This window comes from Babylonia areolata, chromosome 31, assembly GCF_041734735.1.
Source record: "Babylonia areolata isolate BAREFJ2019XMU chromosome 31, ASM4173473v1, whole genome shotgun sequence".
NCBI classification, from domain to species: domain Eukaryota; kingdom Metazoa; phylum Mollusca; class Gastropoda; order Neogastropoda; family Buccinidae; genus Babylonia; species Babylonia areolata.
In genome coordinates, this window is record NC_134906.1 from 1,874,141 (window position 1) to 1,894,800 (window position 20,660).

The 20,660-nt window shown below is 38.1% G+C and overlaps 1 protein-coding gene across 2 annotated transcripts in view; it reads right to left on the reverse strand.

The window, feature by feature from the left end:
• LOC143275855 (flotillin-1-like) overlaps positions 1-20,430 on the reverse strand; it is a 40,630-nt gene extending 20,200 nt beyond the window's left edge. Inside the window, exons 1-6 of one of the 2 annotated variants that reach the window (XM_076580146.1) lie at positions 20,273-20,430; positions 16,022-16,097; positions 12,373-12,463; positions 5,753-5,896; positions 3,457-3,576; positions 814-909 (exon numbers count right to left, since the gene is read on the reverse strand). In XM_076580146.1, coding sequence (XP_076436261.1) covers positions 814-909; positions 3,457-3,576; positions 5,753-5,896; positions 12,373-12,463; positions 16,022-16,097; positions 20,273-20,318 — 573 coding nt within the window. In that variant the 5' untranslated portion in view covers positions 20,319-20,430. Of the gene's footprint in view, positions 1-813; positions 910-3,456; positions 3,577-5,752; positions 5,897-12,372; positions 12,464-14,703; positions 14,795-16,021; positions 16,098-20,272 lie in introns of both variants that reach the window. The other variant, XM_076580145.1, reaches the window with a different exon arrangement.
• Positions 20,431-20,660: the final 230 nt, after the last annotated feature.

The window sequence follows — 20,660 nt, forward strand, 5'->3', positions numbered from 1 at the left end:
AGCAAAACTAATGAATACGATTCATATATACACACCTTTTTGGGTGAAGGTAAATGTTATGTTAGTGCTATATTTCATATGGATGAATGCTAATGCAAGATGGACGTGCACAAAAGCATTGTATCACATCACTCACACACACACACAAACATTCACATACACACAAATACACACTCACACACCCATATACCGCTGAAAGGGGAGAAAGATGAATACATTGAAAGTAAATAACTTCCAGTATGGTTAAGTGGAAATATACATTTCTGATTAATCACTAGCAAAGTGCACCTCTTGAATAATGTCTTTCTTTTTAATCAAAGAAAATGACACTATGCCCTCAAAGTCAAAAAGCATCTTCTAAAAATAATGATGGCGATTAAAAGACAAACCCCTTAAATATGGCTATATGGGTTAAGAACAAACAAGCATGCTGAAAAAAGAAAAAGAAAAAAGAAAGAAAGAAAAAAAGACACACACACACACACACAAAAGACAACTACAATAAGACAAAAAAATCACACACACAGACCAAAAACAAACAACCCCCCCCAAAAAAAAATAACCACAAAAACACACAATCACCACAATTTTTTTGTCCCCCCCCCCTCGCTCCCCTGCCCCCAACCCCCCCCCCTCCGCCCCCACCTGATTAGTTGAGAATTTAAATTCTCAACATTATAACACTGCAAAGTTCTTTCTTCAAACATACATACATTTTTTTTAATCCACAATGAATGAATAGAATAAACAGATAAATAAATAAATAAATGAAAAGACAATGAATATAAAAAAAAATGCCACAACTTATATCACCTTGATGCCAGCATCCCTCCTGGCCTCGGCCTCACCAATGCGGGCGTCACGCTTCACCTGTGCCGTTCGTCCCATGCCCAGTGACTTCAGGTAGCCCTACAGTGCGTCAAGGGGCAGAACACACAGGGAAAAAAACATGGTTTGCAGGTTACGTCAAAAAGCTGTTACGTATCTGGGCTGGGCTGCATCAGCTGTCTTAGCAGCTTTAAGTTTGCTTAGTGTTAAGAACGCTTGTAACTACATGCTGATTACGTCGGCTAAGACACCTTCAACCCAGCCCATGGGTTAGATGGGACAAAAGGTGGACTGTGTGTGACGCTTTGTGACACAGAAGTTCTCAAATGAAGGAGAATAAATCTGATATCCAGTGAATATACATCAATAAATTATTATCATTATCATTACATTTTCATTACTTTTATTTTATTATCAATATCTTATTGTTTTATTTTGAAATACTTTTTTTTTTAATCCACAGTACGTATATTCAAAAATTTTCTGCCTGCTGTCAGAAAACAAACCTATTTTCTGTTATCAAGTTTCTTTTGTGTGAGTAAACAGTTCAACTGAGGGAAAAAAGAAAAAGAAAACCCCGAAAACAAAAATATCCAAAAATGTGGACCAATACCAATCTTGGTTTTGTTTTGTTTTTTCAAGAAAATGGTTCAGTAATTTACCTAAAAGCAACACTTTCCTCATGTCGCTTTTTAAAAAAATTCACAATAAGGTTCTGTGTCCATAACTTTTGCTGTTGCTGTTGTATGGTCTCATTTCAGTGACACAAAAATACGCTACACACAGTCCCACCACACGCCAAAAAGAATTATTCAGAAGTATTTCTAAATACAGTCAAAGCGTACAATAAAGGCAACATGTTATATCAGTTCAGCATAAGCTAAGTACACCGCTAGGGACACAGGTCTAGGACACCCGAGGGCAGATGTCGTGTCCTTCACCTTGATACCAGCATCACGACGAGCTTCTGCTTCCCCGATGCGGGCATCTCTGCGCACTTCCTCTGTTCTCTTCTTGCCTAAAGCTTGCAGGTAGCCCTGGAACCATCCTCTGTCATCTGCTTGTCTTCATCTACAGACTTTTATGTGTAGTTTGGAGCCTCGGTGCTTTCGCTTGTCAGTTGAAAGTTGAGCCTTCTTAAACTGTGAGACTGCATATTGCTGCATGTGTATTGTGAATCTATGTGTCTTGTATGTTTGTCTGCATATTTATGTGTGTGTATTTGCATGCTTTTGTCAGTGTGTGTGCATGTGTTGGTATTTATATAAAACATAAATTTCTTTAAAGAATGAAGTCTTTGTTTGTTGGAAAAAAAGAAAGAAAAAAAGAGACAATTTTACACAGACACACACACACAAAGCATGCCTCAAACTATCTAACAATTGAACTGCTGAGAGCAATGTTTCATAGAAACACTGCAGCTATTGAGATTCAATGTTTTGTATTGTACATACTGTATTGTATACATTGCATTATTCTTTTTGAAACAACAGATTTCTCTGCGTGAAATTCAGGCTGCTCTCCCCAGGGAGACCACATGCTACATAATGGCACCAGCCCTTTTTTTTCCACTTGCAGGTATATCTATTTTCCTATCAAAGTGGATTTTTCTACATAATTGTGCCATGGGTTCTTTTACATGCGCGAGGTGCACACTGCACACAGGACCTTGGCTCACTGTCTCATTCAAATCACTAATACCCAGACCACCACTCATGGTCAAGTGGAGGAGGGATGTAAAAAATCCTGGTTTGTACATGGGACTCAAACCATTGGACACTCACTTCTCATGGACACTCACTACTCATGGACACTCACTATGGACACTCACTACTCATGGACACTCACTATGGACACTCACTACTCATGGACACTCACTATGGACACTCACTACTCATGGACACTCACTACTACTCATGGACACTCACTACTCATGGACGCTCACTACTCATAGACATCACTTCACTACTCATGGACGCTCACTACTCATGGACGCTCACTACTCATGGACATCACTTCACTACTCATGGACACTCACTACTCATGGACATCACTTCACTACTCATGGACACTCACTACTCATGGACGCTCACTACTCATGGACATCACTTCACTACTCATGGACACTCACTACTCATGGACATCACTAGATGACATAGTACCACTAAGCCACCACTCCACTATTAATTCTGTTGCTGAGGATAATATTTCACAGAAACGCCGCAGCCACTTTGAGATGCAAAGTATTGTATTGTATTGTATTGTAGTGTAGTGTAGTGTACTGTATTGTAGTGTAGTGTAGTGTAGTGTAGTGTACTGCAGTGTAGTGTACTACACTGCACTGCACTGCACTGAGCAGTACTGAACTGTATTACTCTTTTAGTCACAACAGATTTCTTTGTGTGAAATTCAGGCTGCTCTCCCCAGGGAGAGAACATCACTACAGTGCAGCATAAGATTTTCTGCCCCCACTTGCACATGTAATTGTTTTCCAATCAAAGTGGACTTTTCTACACAATTCTGCCAGGGATAAAACCCATTTGTTGCCATGGGTTCTTTTACATGCAGTAAGTGCATGCTGCACATGGGACCCTGGTTTATTGCCTAAGCAGAACCTCCCCAACTGACCTCCTCATCCCTGATGTCCTTGAGAGTGTAGCTGACCACGTAGATGCCCATGTTGACCAGGTCAGATGAGGCCACTTCAAACACTGCTTTGGAGAACTTCTTGCGGTCCTTGTAGATCTCCTGCAATAGTGATAATAATAATAATAGTTACAATAATAACAATAACAAGAGAGGCAAGGCCTTCAAGACTCACTTTTGATACACTTAAAAAAAAAAAAATCTAATCATTAAAATGTGTTCTGTATTTGTTATTATAAAGCTTTGCGTTAAAAAAAAAAAAAAAAAAAAAAAAAAAAAAAGTCCTAACCAGATTCGAACCCCACGTGTTTGGGTGAGAAGAAACTGCCTTATCCATTACATTATCGTGGCTCCTTAACTGACATCGACTTAACTGCTCGACGCCATGCTGACAAAACAGCACTGGCGCCTTGCACATGCGCAGGAACTGTTTTCCAGTTAAAAAACATGGATTGGAGTATGGACCCAGCAAGCAGATTCAGTTTTTCACTTTTGTTGTTGTTGTTGTTGAATTTCTTAAATTCCGAAAAATATGCAGATAATCGGGATTTCGGAATCAGTGTTAAATTTCAGACAAAAATCCTAAAAATCAGGAATGGTTGGCAGCTGTTAAACCGCTTTACATTCACGTACAAAAACTCAACTAAAAATGACAAAATAAATAAATCAATCTACATAAACTTCAAACAGACATCATGACACAAATCCCCCAACTCATTAGCTCTCTCATTCTCTCTCACACACACGCACACACATGCATGCCCATTCGCCAAAAACAAAACTTTGTTTCATAATCACATAATTTCAGCAGCAACAAAGCTCTCGTGATACAAAGGCTGAGAACACCAACACACACACATACAAGGGCACAAGGCACAAACTCACATATGTGCTCACTGACCACGTATGTCGGGTGGGTGGGGAAGGGCGCAAAGATTTTGTGTGTGTGGTCATGCTTCCATGCATACATGTATGGTTGTGTGTGTGTATATAGTTGTAATGGTTAAAGAGAAAGTGCACAATTTCTTAAGCGAAGAGCCTGCGATTATATATGAAATATGTCTGAAAGCCTGTAAGCTTGTGTACATCAAAATCATGTGTGTGCATGTATTTGAGTGAGCACTGGTGAGTGCATGTCTGTGCAGACTGACAAAGTACACAAGTATGGGTGTGTGAGTGCATGCATGCATGCATGTAACTGTAAGCATGTAAACATGTTCATGCATATATGTACCGGTATGAAGGGCACAATAGCCGAATGGTTAAAGTGTTGGGACTTTTAATCTGAGGGTCCCAGGTTCGAATCACAGTAACGGCGACTGATGGGTAAAGGGTGAAGATTTTTTCCGATCTTCCAGGTCAACATATGTGCAGACCTGCTAGTGCCTGAACCCCCTTTGTGTGTATAAGCAAGCAGAAGATCAAACACGCACGTTAAAGATCCTGTAATCCATACTGGTGGGTTATGGAAACAAGAACATACCCAGCAAGCACACCCCTGAAAACGGAGTATGGTTGCCTACATGGCGGGGTAAAAATGGTCATGCACGTAAAAGCCCACTCATGTACAAACAAGTGAAAGTGGGAGTTGCGGCCCATGAACTCAGAAGAAGTATCGGTATCTCGATCACAAATGTTCAAATGTTTATGCACAAATATTCTAGTATTTTGATCACAATTGTTCAAACATTTATGCAAACACATACCGGTATTTCAATCAGAAGTATTCAAATGTTCATCTACTCATATCTAACCAGCATTTCAATCACATACGTTCAAATGTTTATGCACATACCAGATATGTACAAGTCATAAGTTTCAACACACACACACAAACTCACTCACACTCTTTCTCTCTCTTTCTATTTCTCTCTCTCTCACACACACCACATACTCTCTCACATGCTTTTTTGTTTCCTCATGTGTTAATTTCTTTTCTTCTGCTCTGGGTGGAATGGCCGTGAAGGGTTGGGTAATCAGAAAATAGGGATGTATGTATTTTCCTTGTGTTCTAATGTTTCCTTTTGCTCAGTTTTTGCTTCTTTCGCTTTAGTCCTTCTTTAGGGTGAGGACTGGATGTAAAAAAAAAAATTAAAAAAAATATAAAAAAATTCTTTAAGCATGTTACTTGAATATCTATTACCCTTGATAACAGAAATTTTGTCTTATCACACACACACACACAGTCACACACACACAAACACACACAAAATTACATATACACAAACTGTGGCCCAAGACTCGAACCTCCAATCTCCCCCCTCCTCCTCCTCCTCACCTCCACAGTCATGTTGCCCATGATGGCCCGCTGATGGCCCTCCAGGGTCTCTTGAGCCACGGCCTGCACCTCTCGCTCTGACTTGCCCAGGAACAGCTCACAGGCCGCCTGCAGCATGTCTGTGTTGCTGCCCTGGATCTTCACCTGGTGGGGGGAGGGGGGGGTGGACAGGTAACAGTCATTAATATCTCACCACCTCCATGGACAGCTAGCAGTCAATAATATCTCACAACCTGGGGAGACAGGTAGTATTTAACTGTCACTAGCAATCACAAATATCTCACAAACTGAGAGGACTGGTAGCAATCATAAATATCTCACCACCTGGGGGGACAGGTAGCAATCATAAATATCTCACGAACTGGGGGGACAGGTAGCAATCATAAATATCTCACGAACTGGGGGAGGCAGGGGGGGGGGGCGTCCAGGTAGCAGTCATAAACAGGTAGCATTCATAAATATCTCACCACCTCAGGGGACAGGTAGCAGTTATAGACAGGTAGCAATCATAAATACCTCACCACCTCTAGGGGGACAGGTGGCAATCATAAATATCTATCTCACCACTGGGAGGGGACGGGGGGTGGGGTTGGGCGGCAGGGGAGAGGGGGGGGGGGGGCAGGTAGCATTCATAAAAATCTATCTCACCACCTGGGTGGACAGGTAACATTCATAAAAATCTTACCACCTGGGGGGGCAGATAGCAATCATGAATATCTCACCACCTGGGGGGACAGGTAGCAATCATGAATATCTCACCACCTGGGTGGACAGGTAGCAATCATGAATATCTCACCACCTAAGTGGACAGGTAGCAATCATGAATATCTCACGATCTGGGAGGGAACAGGTAGCATTCATCAATATCTCACCACACTGAGGGAACAGGTAGCAATTATAGACAGGTAGATTCATGAATATCTCACCACACTGAGGAACAGGTAGCATTCATCAATATCTCACCACACTGAGGAACAGGTAGCATTCATGAATATCTCACCACACTGAGGAACAGGTAGCATTCATCAATATCTCACCACACTGAGGAACAGGTAGCATTCATCAATATCTCACCACATTGAGGAACAGGTAGCATTCATCAATATCTCACCACACTGAGGAACAGGTAGCATTCATCAATATCTCACCACACTGAGGAACAGGTAGCATTCATCAATATCTCACCACATTGAGGAACAGGTAGCGTTCATCAATATCTCACCACACTGAGGAACAGGTAGCATTCATGAATATCTCACCACACTGAGGAACAGGTAGCATTCATGAATATCTCACCACACTGAGGAACAGGTAGCATTCATGAATATCTCACCACACTGAGGAACAGGTAGCATTCATCAATATCTCACCACACTGAGGAACAGGTAGCATTCATGAATATCTCACCACACTGAGGAACAGGTAGCATTCATGAATATCTCACCACATGGGGGAGGCAAGCAGCATTCATAAAATATCTTTCTACCACGGGGACAGGTAACAATCACCTGCTTATCACAGATCAGCATGTGTTCCACCTGCATTATACTTCTCCATATTTCATGAAAGTGATTGCACATTTGTACCGTATAATCAAACGGATAAACGAACAAGTGGATGCCTTCTTGACTTCTTTACAAAATAGTATTAGCCAATACCGATGACAACATGTTGGATTTCAAAATTATTTCACCTTGTCAATGAAAGGTTGGAATGTTAAAGTTATTTCAACTGATTATAACATATTTCACCTGGTGGTATGTAAAAGGTCAGACTTTCATTAATTCACCTGGTTAAAACAGGTTGTAACTGCTTTCACTTGAGGAAACAGAACTCACTGGAATTTCATAAACTCACAGGCTGAAATTTACTTTCACATGTTGATATCTAACAGGTTGGAATTTCAGTAATTCACTTGGTTATAACAGGTCAGAATTCATGTTACCATAATTTCTGGCCTTTAGGAAAGGAAATAGCAGCTCCTGAAGCACATCCACTGAATTTAAACTGCAATAGTTGCTTTGAACATCCAGTATTTCATCTGATAAATAAACAAAGTTGAATTTCAGTAATTCACCTTGTTAAAACAGGTCAGAATTTAAGCTATTTGAAAAGCTGGAATTTCAGTAATTCACCTTGTTAAAACAGGTCAGAATTTAAGCTATCTGACCTGATGACAAGGGGCTGGAATTCCATTAATTCATCTGGCTAAAACATGTAAAAAAATTAAGTATTTCACTTTATTACAGATTGCTGTTTCAGTAATTCACCTGGCTATAACATAATAATTTGAAGAGTATCACCTGTTTTGATAGATAAGGTAAGTAATTCACTTGATGATAACATGTCAAAATGTTAAGTTTCACCTGTTCATTTATGACATATTGCCATTTATTCAATTACTCCAAATGTAGTTGACAACAGATCTGATTTTAAATAGTGGTTATTTTTCTGATGTCATAACAGTTCCAAAACTTATATATTCATCTTCACCTGAGGCTAACTAGTCAAGACTTTTAAGTGGCACTAAGTCGTCACTCAGAATCTCGACTTACGAAACATTCATACCAATGTGTACAACAGTGTTGAAGTATATTACAAAATCACAAGCAAAACACAGAAACCTGTGTCTTAAGTCTGCCATAAATCATTTTCAACAGAACAAATTCACCACACCTCTCTCTCCGCCATCAAATTTGCCCATGTTCTCTATAATTCATAATGTACATGTGTATGCATTTCTGATTCCATGAAAACACACCACACACAATGGAGACAGGGTGAGGGTGGGGGAAAAGAATAAGTGGGGATAAAAACTACCACAATGAAATACATATATCAATAAAATCCCAGAAAAAAAACAATGTAAATGCAAAACAAAACCCATTCCCTTTCGGACTGTGCACTTTCATTAATTTTGGTGCAAACATGACAATCAGTATATGTGACAACTGAGAACTTAGTTTTGTTTTGATTAAGTTAAAAACAAATTTGAAACCATGTATAAACATCTCATGCTTAATGTCCTGTGTATTCATTATCTTTTCTTCTTTTTTTGTAAGAACAAAAAAAGATTTATTCCATTTCGCTGTTAGTGTCTGGATTCCTAATCAATGATCAAAGTAAAAACAAACAAGAAAGCTTATTAATCACAACCTACTACTTAGTCAGTTTTACCAAAGCAATCCAAACTCATCATATGAGTGTTAACAAATCATGAAATTAATGTCAGAAGCGACAATCCAAACCAATGGTAATAAATTCATTAAAATCACAATCATGGTTAAGAGGATAACATTCATTCCTTCGTTTTCAGTGAAAGCAAATCTCACACACAATTTTATCTCACCCCACACACAATGAGATTTTTTTTTTTTAATAAATACTGTGTAACATGAAAGTGCAATTCCACAGACCCGAAAAAATCATGCAAAATTTGCATGTGAAGAATTTAATGGAAATTTGCATGTAAAGAAAAATGAGCAGTCCACCCACAAACATGAATTTGCCCACCAGTTTCGGATCGGAATTATGGCACAAGAACAATAATCGCAAGCAATCTGTCAAAAATGAGAGAATGTTGCTGTTCCGTTTTTTATGGAAGAAGATAAACAAAGCAAAGAGGAAACACTGATTTGGGGTGAAGAACATTTTGAACCCCAGGAAGCAAAAGGTTGCTTACAATATCTGGATCACGGAACTTATTTTTGGTGGAGATCTCTTCAGGGATTACATGCAGTGACACAGAAGCTAGCTGCTCTAGAAATGGACCTGCTGAAGGGGGGAATCTTTTCAAATACTGCCTCAGTTGACAAGGAATCTGCCCAAAATTTGGCAAAATTCTTAAGCAAAGTGATAAGTTTGCTTTCTCATACTAAAGAAAAGATTCACAGTTATGTTCATACAATGCTCCTGTGAAATTTGGGTCTATTGCTTTAAGCAATGGTAAAAAGGTTGCAATTTCTTTCCTTTCAGTGAGAAGTTCACATGCAAATTTTCGCATTGGATTTTTTTTTTTTTTTTTTTTTTTTGGTGGGGTCTATGAAATTGCAGCTTTATTGAAATGCTGAAAGGAGGAGTTTTAATTATACTCTCTGTTTGGTGATATATACTTACCATCAACAATGTCAAACTGATGCAAACTAGGCCTAACGGTTTGCTCTGCTTGGTCAAATCTTGTTTTAAAAATCTTCGATCTTTCTAATTTCACCTGCTTATCCCTTTCCCCATTTTAAAAAATATTTTGATTTTCATTCAAACCTTTTCAATCACACACACACACACACACACACACACACACACACACACACACACACACACACACAGTGAATCAAAAGTTCTTGTTAGTGTTTAAGATGAAAACTGAAATGACAAAAAGCCAATATTTATACAGGTTTGGAAACAAGAAGCACTAAGCACTGCCCTATCTCTGACAGTATATGATAAGTGACATAAGCAGAACGTTAATCATTTTGCTGACCATAATTATAATACTTCACACAATACTCTCAAAGAATTTGACAGAAACCGAAACAGCAGCCACTATGGATACTGCATGCCCAGAGCTAAAGAGACACTTGTTATAAAGTATAAATCTCTTTCTCTTGTACACTCACTCAGCATGTAAACTGTGTGTGTGTGTGTGTGTGTGTGTGTGATAAAGAGAGAGAGAGAGTGCGTGTATGTGTGTATGCGTGAGTGTGTGCGCAAGCATGTATGTGTATGTACATGTACATGTACATGAGCAAGACGCAGGCACACTGACATACATACAGCCATGCATATGCACTAATATTTCCGGCATGGCATATGAGCATGTAAGTGAGAGAAAAGATGTATTTATCTGAGCAATTACTACTCTACAAAATACTCAACCAGCACTGAAACTTTAGTGGTAAAACTAAAAGCAAAAATATGTAAACTATCTATATAAATAAATAAGAATATATAAATTACCCTACATTAAAATAAACACACACACACACAAGTGATACACAGCATCAAACAAAAAATTCACAAAAACAGAGATATTTCAATGACAAACAACACTACATCTGCACTCAGATACACACAGACTGACCTTTCCACCTTCCAACAATAAACAGACAACATTATAATATTTAATTATCAATGACAATGCATACTGACACTATAATTATAGATCTATATCATACACCAGTGAACAAATGCAAAATTCTGACCAGTTCTTTTCTAATTTTCAACTTCTTTGTTTTTTAAGTTCCCTCTGAACATTGACCTACCCCTTCATAATTGTGCGATTCTGACATGTCCTTTCCTCCCCAATTCCTCCTTATATCTGTTCTTTTCAAATACTAAAAACCAATGTCACAAACTCATTTCAAGGTTAGTCTTAAGTCCTGAATCACCATAAGCGCTACTTCATCATTAAACTCAAAAAGGTGAGAGTGAAGATGGGATCGAGGATTCATGTTTCAGTCTGAAAGCATTATGTCTTCAGTTCCAGGAAAAAAGCGTGAGAAGTTTGCAAATCATCTATCGGTCTGATTTCAGACTAATAATTAATATCTAAAGAATCTCACATCTGAGACGGGAGAGGCGAGTGTTTTGCACGAGGTAGCAGAGAATGACAAACACTACACACAAGTTGCAGTAAATGTACCTTTCAAAATGAAATTGAGACCATAATGGCTTACTCCTGAATAAGTAGCACCATTCTGAACACCTTTTTCATACGAGTAGTGTATCATTCTGTAAGTTTTGTCTTTCTTCCCTTTGATTCAGATCAACTATGCATGCATGTAAATAGTGTGAAAGCCTTATACTGTCTATGCACAAAATTCAACACTATGTAAAAACTTTTTATCATCATTATTTCTATTATCATTATCATCAAAATCATTATCGTTACTGCATAAATCATGTGATGATATCTTTCAAATAGGGATTTACATTCAATGTCATCTTTATTTGAATGTATCTTTACAAGAGTAACTCCTGGGATTTCAATTCAGTGTCATCTTATAAGATTAGTGTTTCACAGGCTCGTGTGTTTACAGATTTTACAAGGGGTTTTGCCAGAAGCCTGAAGCCAAGTTTCAGTACATTTCTGTTCAACTATGAAACCATATAAAGAAACAAAAGGAGGGGAACAAAAAAGTAACGATCAACAACACCCCTTCCGACTGATTTCAATTTACACATTCTTAAATATGAAAACCTGAACACTTCTCTCAAGCTTTCACTTTTAAGTCAACAAATATTACAACCTGAACAGTTCTCTAACCTCTCCAGTGCCTTAGAACCTCAAATTCCAAGTAGTTTTTAACTTTTCTTTCAAATAAAATACCCTATCTCTTAGAAAGGACACCATACAAATGTCCATTATTATCATTTCATATATAACTGTCCCCCTGAAAAGTATGAGTATGGCTGCCTACATGGCGGGGTAAAACAGTCATGCACGTAAAAGCCCGCTTGCATACATACGAGTGAACGTGGGAGTTGCAGCCCATGAATGAAGAAGAAGAAAAAGAGATATAAAATTATTATTGTTATTCATTCCTGTACATTCTTTGTTCTCTTTCTCTCTCTCACACACCTTTAGAAAAACAAACTCCTGCACATCCCTCTGATCTCACCTGTGCAATACCTGTGACAGAAATGGCTACGCCTAACTGTGTGTAGACGTTGTTACTTTCTATGGTCAGCGTGAGGGTGTTTAAGCTTAACCTGAAACCAGACCAGTCACACAGCCGTAAGGAAAACGGAGGGGGCGAAAAGATGAAAAGGGAAAAAGCAGAAAGACAGCGCTGATGCCACAACTGAAACTCTGTGAGTGTGAATACATGTGTATTAATGTGGGTAATGCTATTGATGCCACAAATGAAACTATGTGAAAGACACCTGTGTATCTAATGTGGATAATGCTGCCTACAGCTGCAGGGCACAATCTCTAGGCACCAAACGTTTTCTTCGGATACTGGGGATGCGGGTGTGGGGGAGCAGGCTATCTATGTTCTATGCAGTTCTATAAAAAGAATGAAAAGAAAAGACCCAGCTCTTAACTATCCTACTTCTTTATCATATCCAATGTTACACCTATTTTTTCTTCTTTTTTATAAGACAAGACAAGACAAGACAAGACAAGACAAAATCTTTATTATAGGGGTGGGGTGAGGGTGTTCGTCGCTATGTCACCAATATGACTGCAAACCTGTTTTAGTATTTATTCTGCTTGTTTATTCGAACACAACAAAATCTCTTTTTAAAGAAAATTATAAACCATCAGGGGAAAGTGGCTCAAAATATCATATGAATAACCCTATCAACCCTGGGAAGTTCATAGCTTCGGCAGGCTTCCCTGTCATATTGATAAGGAAAAAAACCCAGATAATATACTGAAATTGACCTGTTTTCCCTCCCAACTGACATATAAATGTGATCATAGCCCGCAGGAGTTAGTTCCATTTGCTTGTGCTTTATGCTTTTGCAGGAACATGGAAACTATTTTGATGAAACAAAGTTTGACGTTCAAGCATTGCCCAGGCACTGGGTTCAATGGCTTAGCAGTTTGCACCCTCTGAACACTTCATCAATTTGATATTTATCAAAGCAAATTGTAAGTTTAATACAAAAAAATACTACTAGTAGTACTACTTCTAATTAAAAAAAAAAAAATTCTGAAAATAAATATGGCTCTAGTATGTCACAAAATAATACAGACCTCAGTCATTACAAAATAATATCTCTGGTCTGCAATTTTCTCTGCTGACTGATCTTGGGCTATGTAACAAAGCCAAGCATGGAAGTGGCCTGTGCAGAGTTTCATTTGTGGCAAACACAAGGATACACAATCAAACTCAAAATCAAGAAGCAGCCACAAAAGATCAGTTAAGTGGATTTGTAATGTTAACAGGCAAGCTGTTACAGCCAATCACCAGCAAACAAAATAGAGGGGAAATCAGGGAAACACTTTAAACAGGTAAACACACATTTGCTGACAACCAAAATATGCATCAGAAGGAAAATTGAAATACAGCACTGTCCACTCTCAACAGAGTTAACACATCAGCATGCAGGAACAACTATGGATACACATGCTTGACAGAAATGGAGAGGACAAATCAGTCTCTTACTACACTTTCATGACGAAACTGAAGACAATGAGTAGCTATTTTTGTCTATCCACAGATAGCTATATATTTTCTATCTTATCATAAACACTGGCAGCGATAGACTGCATGTGTGTGATTTTCCATTAAAAAAAAAAAAGCAAAAAAAAAAGCAAGAATCCGTACAATGTATTTCTTCTTCAAAATGATGTTCTCACAGTTCCATGTTAACAGTTAGCTGAACACTTTGCTAGCCTGTCTTTTTAAGGAAAATACAAAGGTGGGAAAATATTTAACATTTATATTTTCAGTTGGAATAGCTTGATCTTAACCATTCTGATTCATGACGGATATAATGCATATCAAATAAGGATAAGAAAACTACTCACTTATTTCAAAGAAACCAGCTCTCTCACTATCATAGATAAATTAACTTTGTTTATAAATACCTTCCAACTGTACAGCAACAAGAATCATATTTCACAGACAATTTCAAATTTCCACTAATCTTCTCGAAACTTCATTAACCTTGGCTTGATCAAAGATGAAACCAGGTTTACATAACAAAACTTTCAAGTCTTCCCCATAACTGAAACAACATAAACCAGCCAAAATTCTACAGATCAACAAACAGACCTCTACACACTGATTAAAAAAAAGTTATTGGGTTTTTAATCCAAGTTACAGCAGGGGAAAAAAAAGAGAAAAGAAACCAAGCTACAAGCCAATATAATCATCCAGATGGATTTGCATGCATCCCAAAATCTTGAAGAAGAAGCTTGCAAACACACAGCACAGGTCAAGACAAGGCAACATGGCCGACATGAAGGGAGCCGCCTCTTCCCCGTGAAGACTTACTTGTGCTATACCAGTGACCGAAATGGCCACCCCATGTTTCGTGTACACTTGCGGGCTCTCGATTGTCAAGGTCAAAGTGTTCAATGACATTCTTTACACAGAAGCGTACGGAAGAGGAGGGCAGCCACAGACAGACAAATAACTTCCATCAGTTTGTGTTCACAAAAGACACACTTTTTCCTTTCAATTTCATTTTTCTTTCTTTTTTCTTTCTTTTTTTCTGTCTTATTTCAAAAACAACAATGAAAACAAAAGTTACAGGAGGAAAAATAAAGACTGTAACTGTAAATAAATATTTTTTTTATGCAGACTTCAATCAAACAATTGAAACAATCTCTCAAGCAAATTAATTGAATTCAAAATAATCAATGTTCAAAAGCACTGCAAAGAAAGCTTTCATTTTAAGTCAAAAACAAAACAATCCTTACACATAGCAAACATTCAGCATGCAAATATTTCTGCACTTTGAAAAATATTTTCAAATGTATATCATAAATCAAGCAGTTTTTAATCACATCATAAAATTTTCCATGAAAATTTTATCCATTTCCAGTCATATTACTTTATGACAACTTCAAAACCATTTCAAAATATTATTCAACATCACGAACTTGATGAAGAATAAAAAATACAACATTACTGTGTCATCTTGATAGCAATCAAAATAAGATTTACCACTCTCAGCTTGTCCGAATCATTCAATTATAAGATATATCCAAAATGTTACAAATGACAGTTAACAATTTAACAAATAAAACAATTCTACCAAATTTAACAAATAAAACAATTCTACCAAATCACATACAGAAACACATACACACAGATTGTCATCTATTTTTTGTTTTGTTTTGTCAGAGCAAAAAAAAACCAAACAAAAAAAACTAAGATACAAATCATGAATCAAATTATCTTTACAGTTACTGACAATAAAAGTCTCCTCTATACAACCTTTCTAAAATCTATCTGAGCAAAAAAAACAAAAAAAACACACACAAAAAAACAAACAAACAAAAAAAAGGTTCTTCAATTTCTCTACGTAACTGGGTTTTTTCACATCTAGAAAATGTCTGTTGTGACATTATTCAATCCTTGCTATTGAATAAACTTCCCTCTAGTTTCACATGAATAGATTTCTTCTTCTGTAACAACCCTGTCTAAAAACAATACAAACACTGAAATAGGTGCATGATATAAATGCTCTGAATGCCTTACATCGTTGCACTATGCAACCGAGGAACACTTCATAATGCCTTACACAACTGTTCTCTCTAAATAGATCTGTTTACATAATGTGCCACTGAAAACACAAACTCCTTACCGTTGGAGTTTCTGGACCCCTGGCCAAACAAAAGTGCGGCCGCCAGGGATGAAGACTGACCGACCAAGACAGCATCCTGAAAAGACAACAGAGGCAACTTCACTTTTTAACTACAAATATTAATTAGAAAATGGATGATGAAAATGCTTTAGAACTGTGTCCATTTCCAATAAATGTTGTTGTTGTTGTTTTTGGAGGGGTGGGGGGGGGGGGGCAGGGGGAGGGGGGGGGGAGGGGTTTGTTATTGTAGGTGTTGCCGTCCCATCTTCTGCACTATCATTTTATATGGCATTACTCCCACACCGCTCAGTCAGTCCCCAGTACACATCCACACCAAGGGTTCATCTGCTGCAGTCCCTGGCCTGGATCAGCATTCCACTATGTTCTTTTCCTCATTTTAATCTATGGTATAACAATCAAACAATTATTATCATTCACACTGTTCTTTTGCATACTATTTTTGATGTTGTGATAAACTTTCAAAATAAGTGACCATTGATTTTCTTTTCTCCTTATATCTTTTCCCCCCCTCTGTTTGGGGGCAGCAGCTGCCTTGGTCACTGCACTGTGAGAACAAGTGAGGTTGTACGTGTGCAACCATTTCTTACTCCACCAATGGCAGTCACACTTTGTTTTCAGGAGTATCATACATTTGTTCAATAAGTAATAAAACATTTCTACCAATGTGTGTGAAAGCAATCCATAATGATAATGCCAAACTTACGTGCAAGCATCGCAATCATATCCATTCTCATCAACTGGCCAAGTACACTTTGCTACACATGCTTATAACATCAACTGTCCTGTTTTGTAATTTTAATACAGTGTGTTTCCCATGAGAAAAAGGCATTGTATACAGAGATGAGTGCCACTGAAAGAGATTAAAAAAACTTTTGAGCATACCAACATCATATAGCCAATGTTAAATGCGTGCAGTGATTATCTTGATGACGACAGACAGCAGAATCGGACTTTGTGTGGATGGATTTATTCTTTGTTCTTCGCTGGCTTTCTGTTTTTGTCAATTTTATACATATCATGACTGTTTTTATAATGCCAATATGGCAGTACATTCTGTTTTTTCAGGCAGGTATGCATACTTCGTTTTCAGGAACATGAATGCTGGGTATGTTCTTGTTTCCATAATCCACCAAATGCTGACATGGGTTACACAATCTTTAATGTAAATATTGTTCTTCTGCATGTGAATATACAACCCCAGTACCCATCAGCTGACCAGGCATCAACTTAAGGATCAAACCCAGGACCCTCTGACTGGAAGTTTAACACTTTAACCAAAGGCAGTTGAGTCAATTCCCAAAATAAATCTGCACTAATTTCTAAAACTAAAAACATGTGTTGCATGCATATATTGCATGGTGCTTTCACTGCAGGTATGTGTTTTCAACATATTGCATGCTACATTACCAGGGTGGTGGTGGGTTGTTGTTGTTTTTTCCAATATGCTATCTATATTTATCCCACTGTACTCTGAAAAAGAAGATGCTGGGTGGTTGTTTTTTTCACCTTCTTTACATAAGTACAGAGCACTAGCATACATGTATGCAATAAAGCTGACCTGGGAATAAGAAAATATGTACTGTTCCCCCATCATTGTCATGTCTTTAACTTTTCAGACAGAACATTGGAAGTACCCAGCAATTGCAGATGAGAAGTAAAGCAACCACCATGGTTCAATTTCTCCTTTTAGTTCAAATCATCATTATGATCATCCCAACAATAACATTCAAAAGGCTTCAGAACTTCAAATAATAAAATTGTGGATTCAAAGAATCTGAAGTAGAATTGATAGTACAAATAAATTATAGTAAACCTAATACAAGTTACTGCATTATTCTTATTGGTCAAGTGATAATAATAAATTTGATAATTACAAAGACCAACTGAGATTTTTAACTTCTAAGCCGCAAATAATCTGAAATCACAGGTAACATACCTTTTAACTGTTCTTTATGATATGAATAGTACTTTCAACATCCACAAACTGACAAGCCCCCAATTCATAGACAACATGAACTGATTTTTTTTTTTTAATATAAATGTGTGGCAATACTGATACAACGTTAATTCCATCTTGACTGCTTAGCATTTGGATTGCGAAACAGCAAATTTAGGTGCAGCACTACAATGTTATTGTGCAAACCTTAAACTGGATCCTGGATGTAACTTGTAAACAGTACAAATTACAGCCAAGCAAAGCGTACAGAGAACAAGATAACAAACTAAACCAGTCATCTCTTAGTATTACTCACGACTAACTCTTTTATTACCAATACATTATAATAAACATTCCCTTCGTCAACTGGACTTGTCAGAAATCAACAACAATTATGCAAAATTGAAATTTCTGTAACTTTTTCTTTAACAGAAAGTCAGTCAAACTTAGATACTGTTTACCAGCTCATACACCTAGTGTACAAATTTTATTGTATCAATAAAAGTGTCAAACTGATAAAAGGAAAAACAATGCAACAATTATCGTTCATAATTTTCCTGTACAGATTGCCAGTACTGATTACACTGATCATATTGAACTATTGAGCCGTGGTGTTTGATCTGGAGTTCAGTCTGTCATGGCACAGTATATGACACCAAGAGGAAATCAGGAGAACTGGCTGGGGGGAGGAGGAAGGGGATGAAGTAGTATGACTGGGACCACACAGCCAAGTCACTAGTGAAGTTTACTTCACAGATGCATCTTCCTTGATAATAATACTTTCGCTGATTCAATGACTGCATCTTATCTAATAACACTTTTTCTACTGATGTTTTTTTTCAATAGAATATTTCCACTATTCCAGTGTCTGCATTGACAGACCAAGCCTCGTTACAATGATGCTGTGATGTTTGAAAGGAAGCAAACAATACTCTTAGTGGATCTCCTTGGCATCAATTATCCTCAAAGATCATAGTGGAAAAAAAAGGCTCCTGTTCTATGCCTCCACCCCTGATCACCTCTCATTTCTCCTCTAACCCAGATCCTGCCCTGACACCGTGAAAGTGAAAGAGACCCATGGCTATTGTGAGTTGACAGGAGTAGGGATGGAGCAAAACAGTATCACTCTGCTGTACTCAACTGTAAGTTTAACTAGTGCTGTCATCAGCATGAGGCTTAATAATTCATATCCCAGTATCATGTATACAAAACTTGCATTACTCCTACATAACACCACTGATGAGCTAGGTCACCACTGTTGGGTGGTCTTCGGGTGACCTTACTGGCACTCACAACTTCCTACAGACCACTGATACGATGATCATGACAGAAAATACATGAACAAGTAGTATAGGAGCAGTCTGCAGATACATGTCAGTAATAAATATAGAAAATCTGCAGAACTCTTCAACTCAGGATGAGTGACACAGTGCCACTAAGCAAGTTAGCCTGCTGAAACAGCAGAAACATTCAAATACAAGATATAACACAAGCTTTGTGCAAAACAAATGTTAAAAGCCACAAAGAATACAGTCATTGTGATTGCTGGTGCCCCTCCCACCATACCCACTTTCCCTCAGTTTTGTGGGAAAAGCATTCTGGGACAAAAATGCCTCTCAGTTAAAAAGTAAATAAAAAGTCTACTGATAAATCCCACATGGAATAGTGGCCCCTTGTAATGATGAGGGAGAGGCTGGTTGTGAGGAGTACTAATGTATTATGGGTGTTTTTCTGCTTCCATACCAACCTCAAATGGCCAAAGTAAAGCAGTAATCAGCACACTTATCATATCCCATGTATGGATGATGTTAATGAGGGTGTTGTTAGCGGAATCAATTCATAATATTTTCACAAGACTAAATATGATCTGCGAAAACGATTGGCAGTCACTATGACTGTTAGGGAACCTTGTTGGGATAACTGGAAAAAACAACAACTAGAGTGATAAAAGATATGCTCACACACACGCGCGCGCGCGCACGCACACACACACGCGCGCGCGCACGCGCACACACACACACACCACACACACACACACGTACCACACTACATGATTGCACATATGTGATAAACTAAATTATCGGTTAGATAAATAAAGCAATGCATAGATGTGCCTATCAGAAATTTTCGTTAGAGCAGACAGATACATATGCACAGCTACCAAGCTTGAACATTCACTGTCCAACAGCAGCATTTCACACATACCACAATCAGCCATCACACTCGGAGGTTCTCAGTTTGCAGGTCATATTCATGTTTGCTAAATTTTGCACTAGAACAAATGCAAGACTTACCCGAAACCACCATAACCTCATTGGGTCCACAAGTCTCGAAACCCATGTTGAGAAAAGAAAAAAAATCACGAAAGATTGGGACAAGCTGGCCTACACCATACGCAGCATCAAATTATGTTCTTCCCACTTCTCTTCGCGGATTGCCAGAGCGTAGCCACAAGTGCCGAGCAATGTCATTGGCCAATTTCTGTGTTGCATTTCAAAATGAGGCTTTCTGTGACGAAATGATTGTAGCAGACGAGTATTTCGCAACAGGTTCCTTTCTTATTTATTCATGATTTTGCTGCGAAAGATCCTTTAATAAATACCCCGTTCAGCCTTGGAGTGAATGCGTGTAAGTTTCCATGTTATTACACCTTTTACTCAACACTGCCCACTGCATACGCCA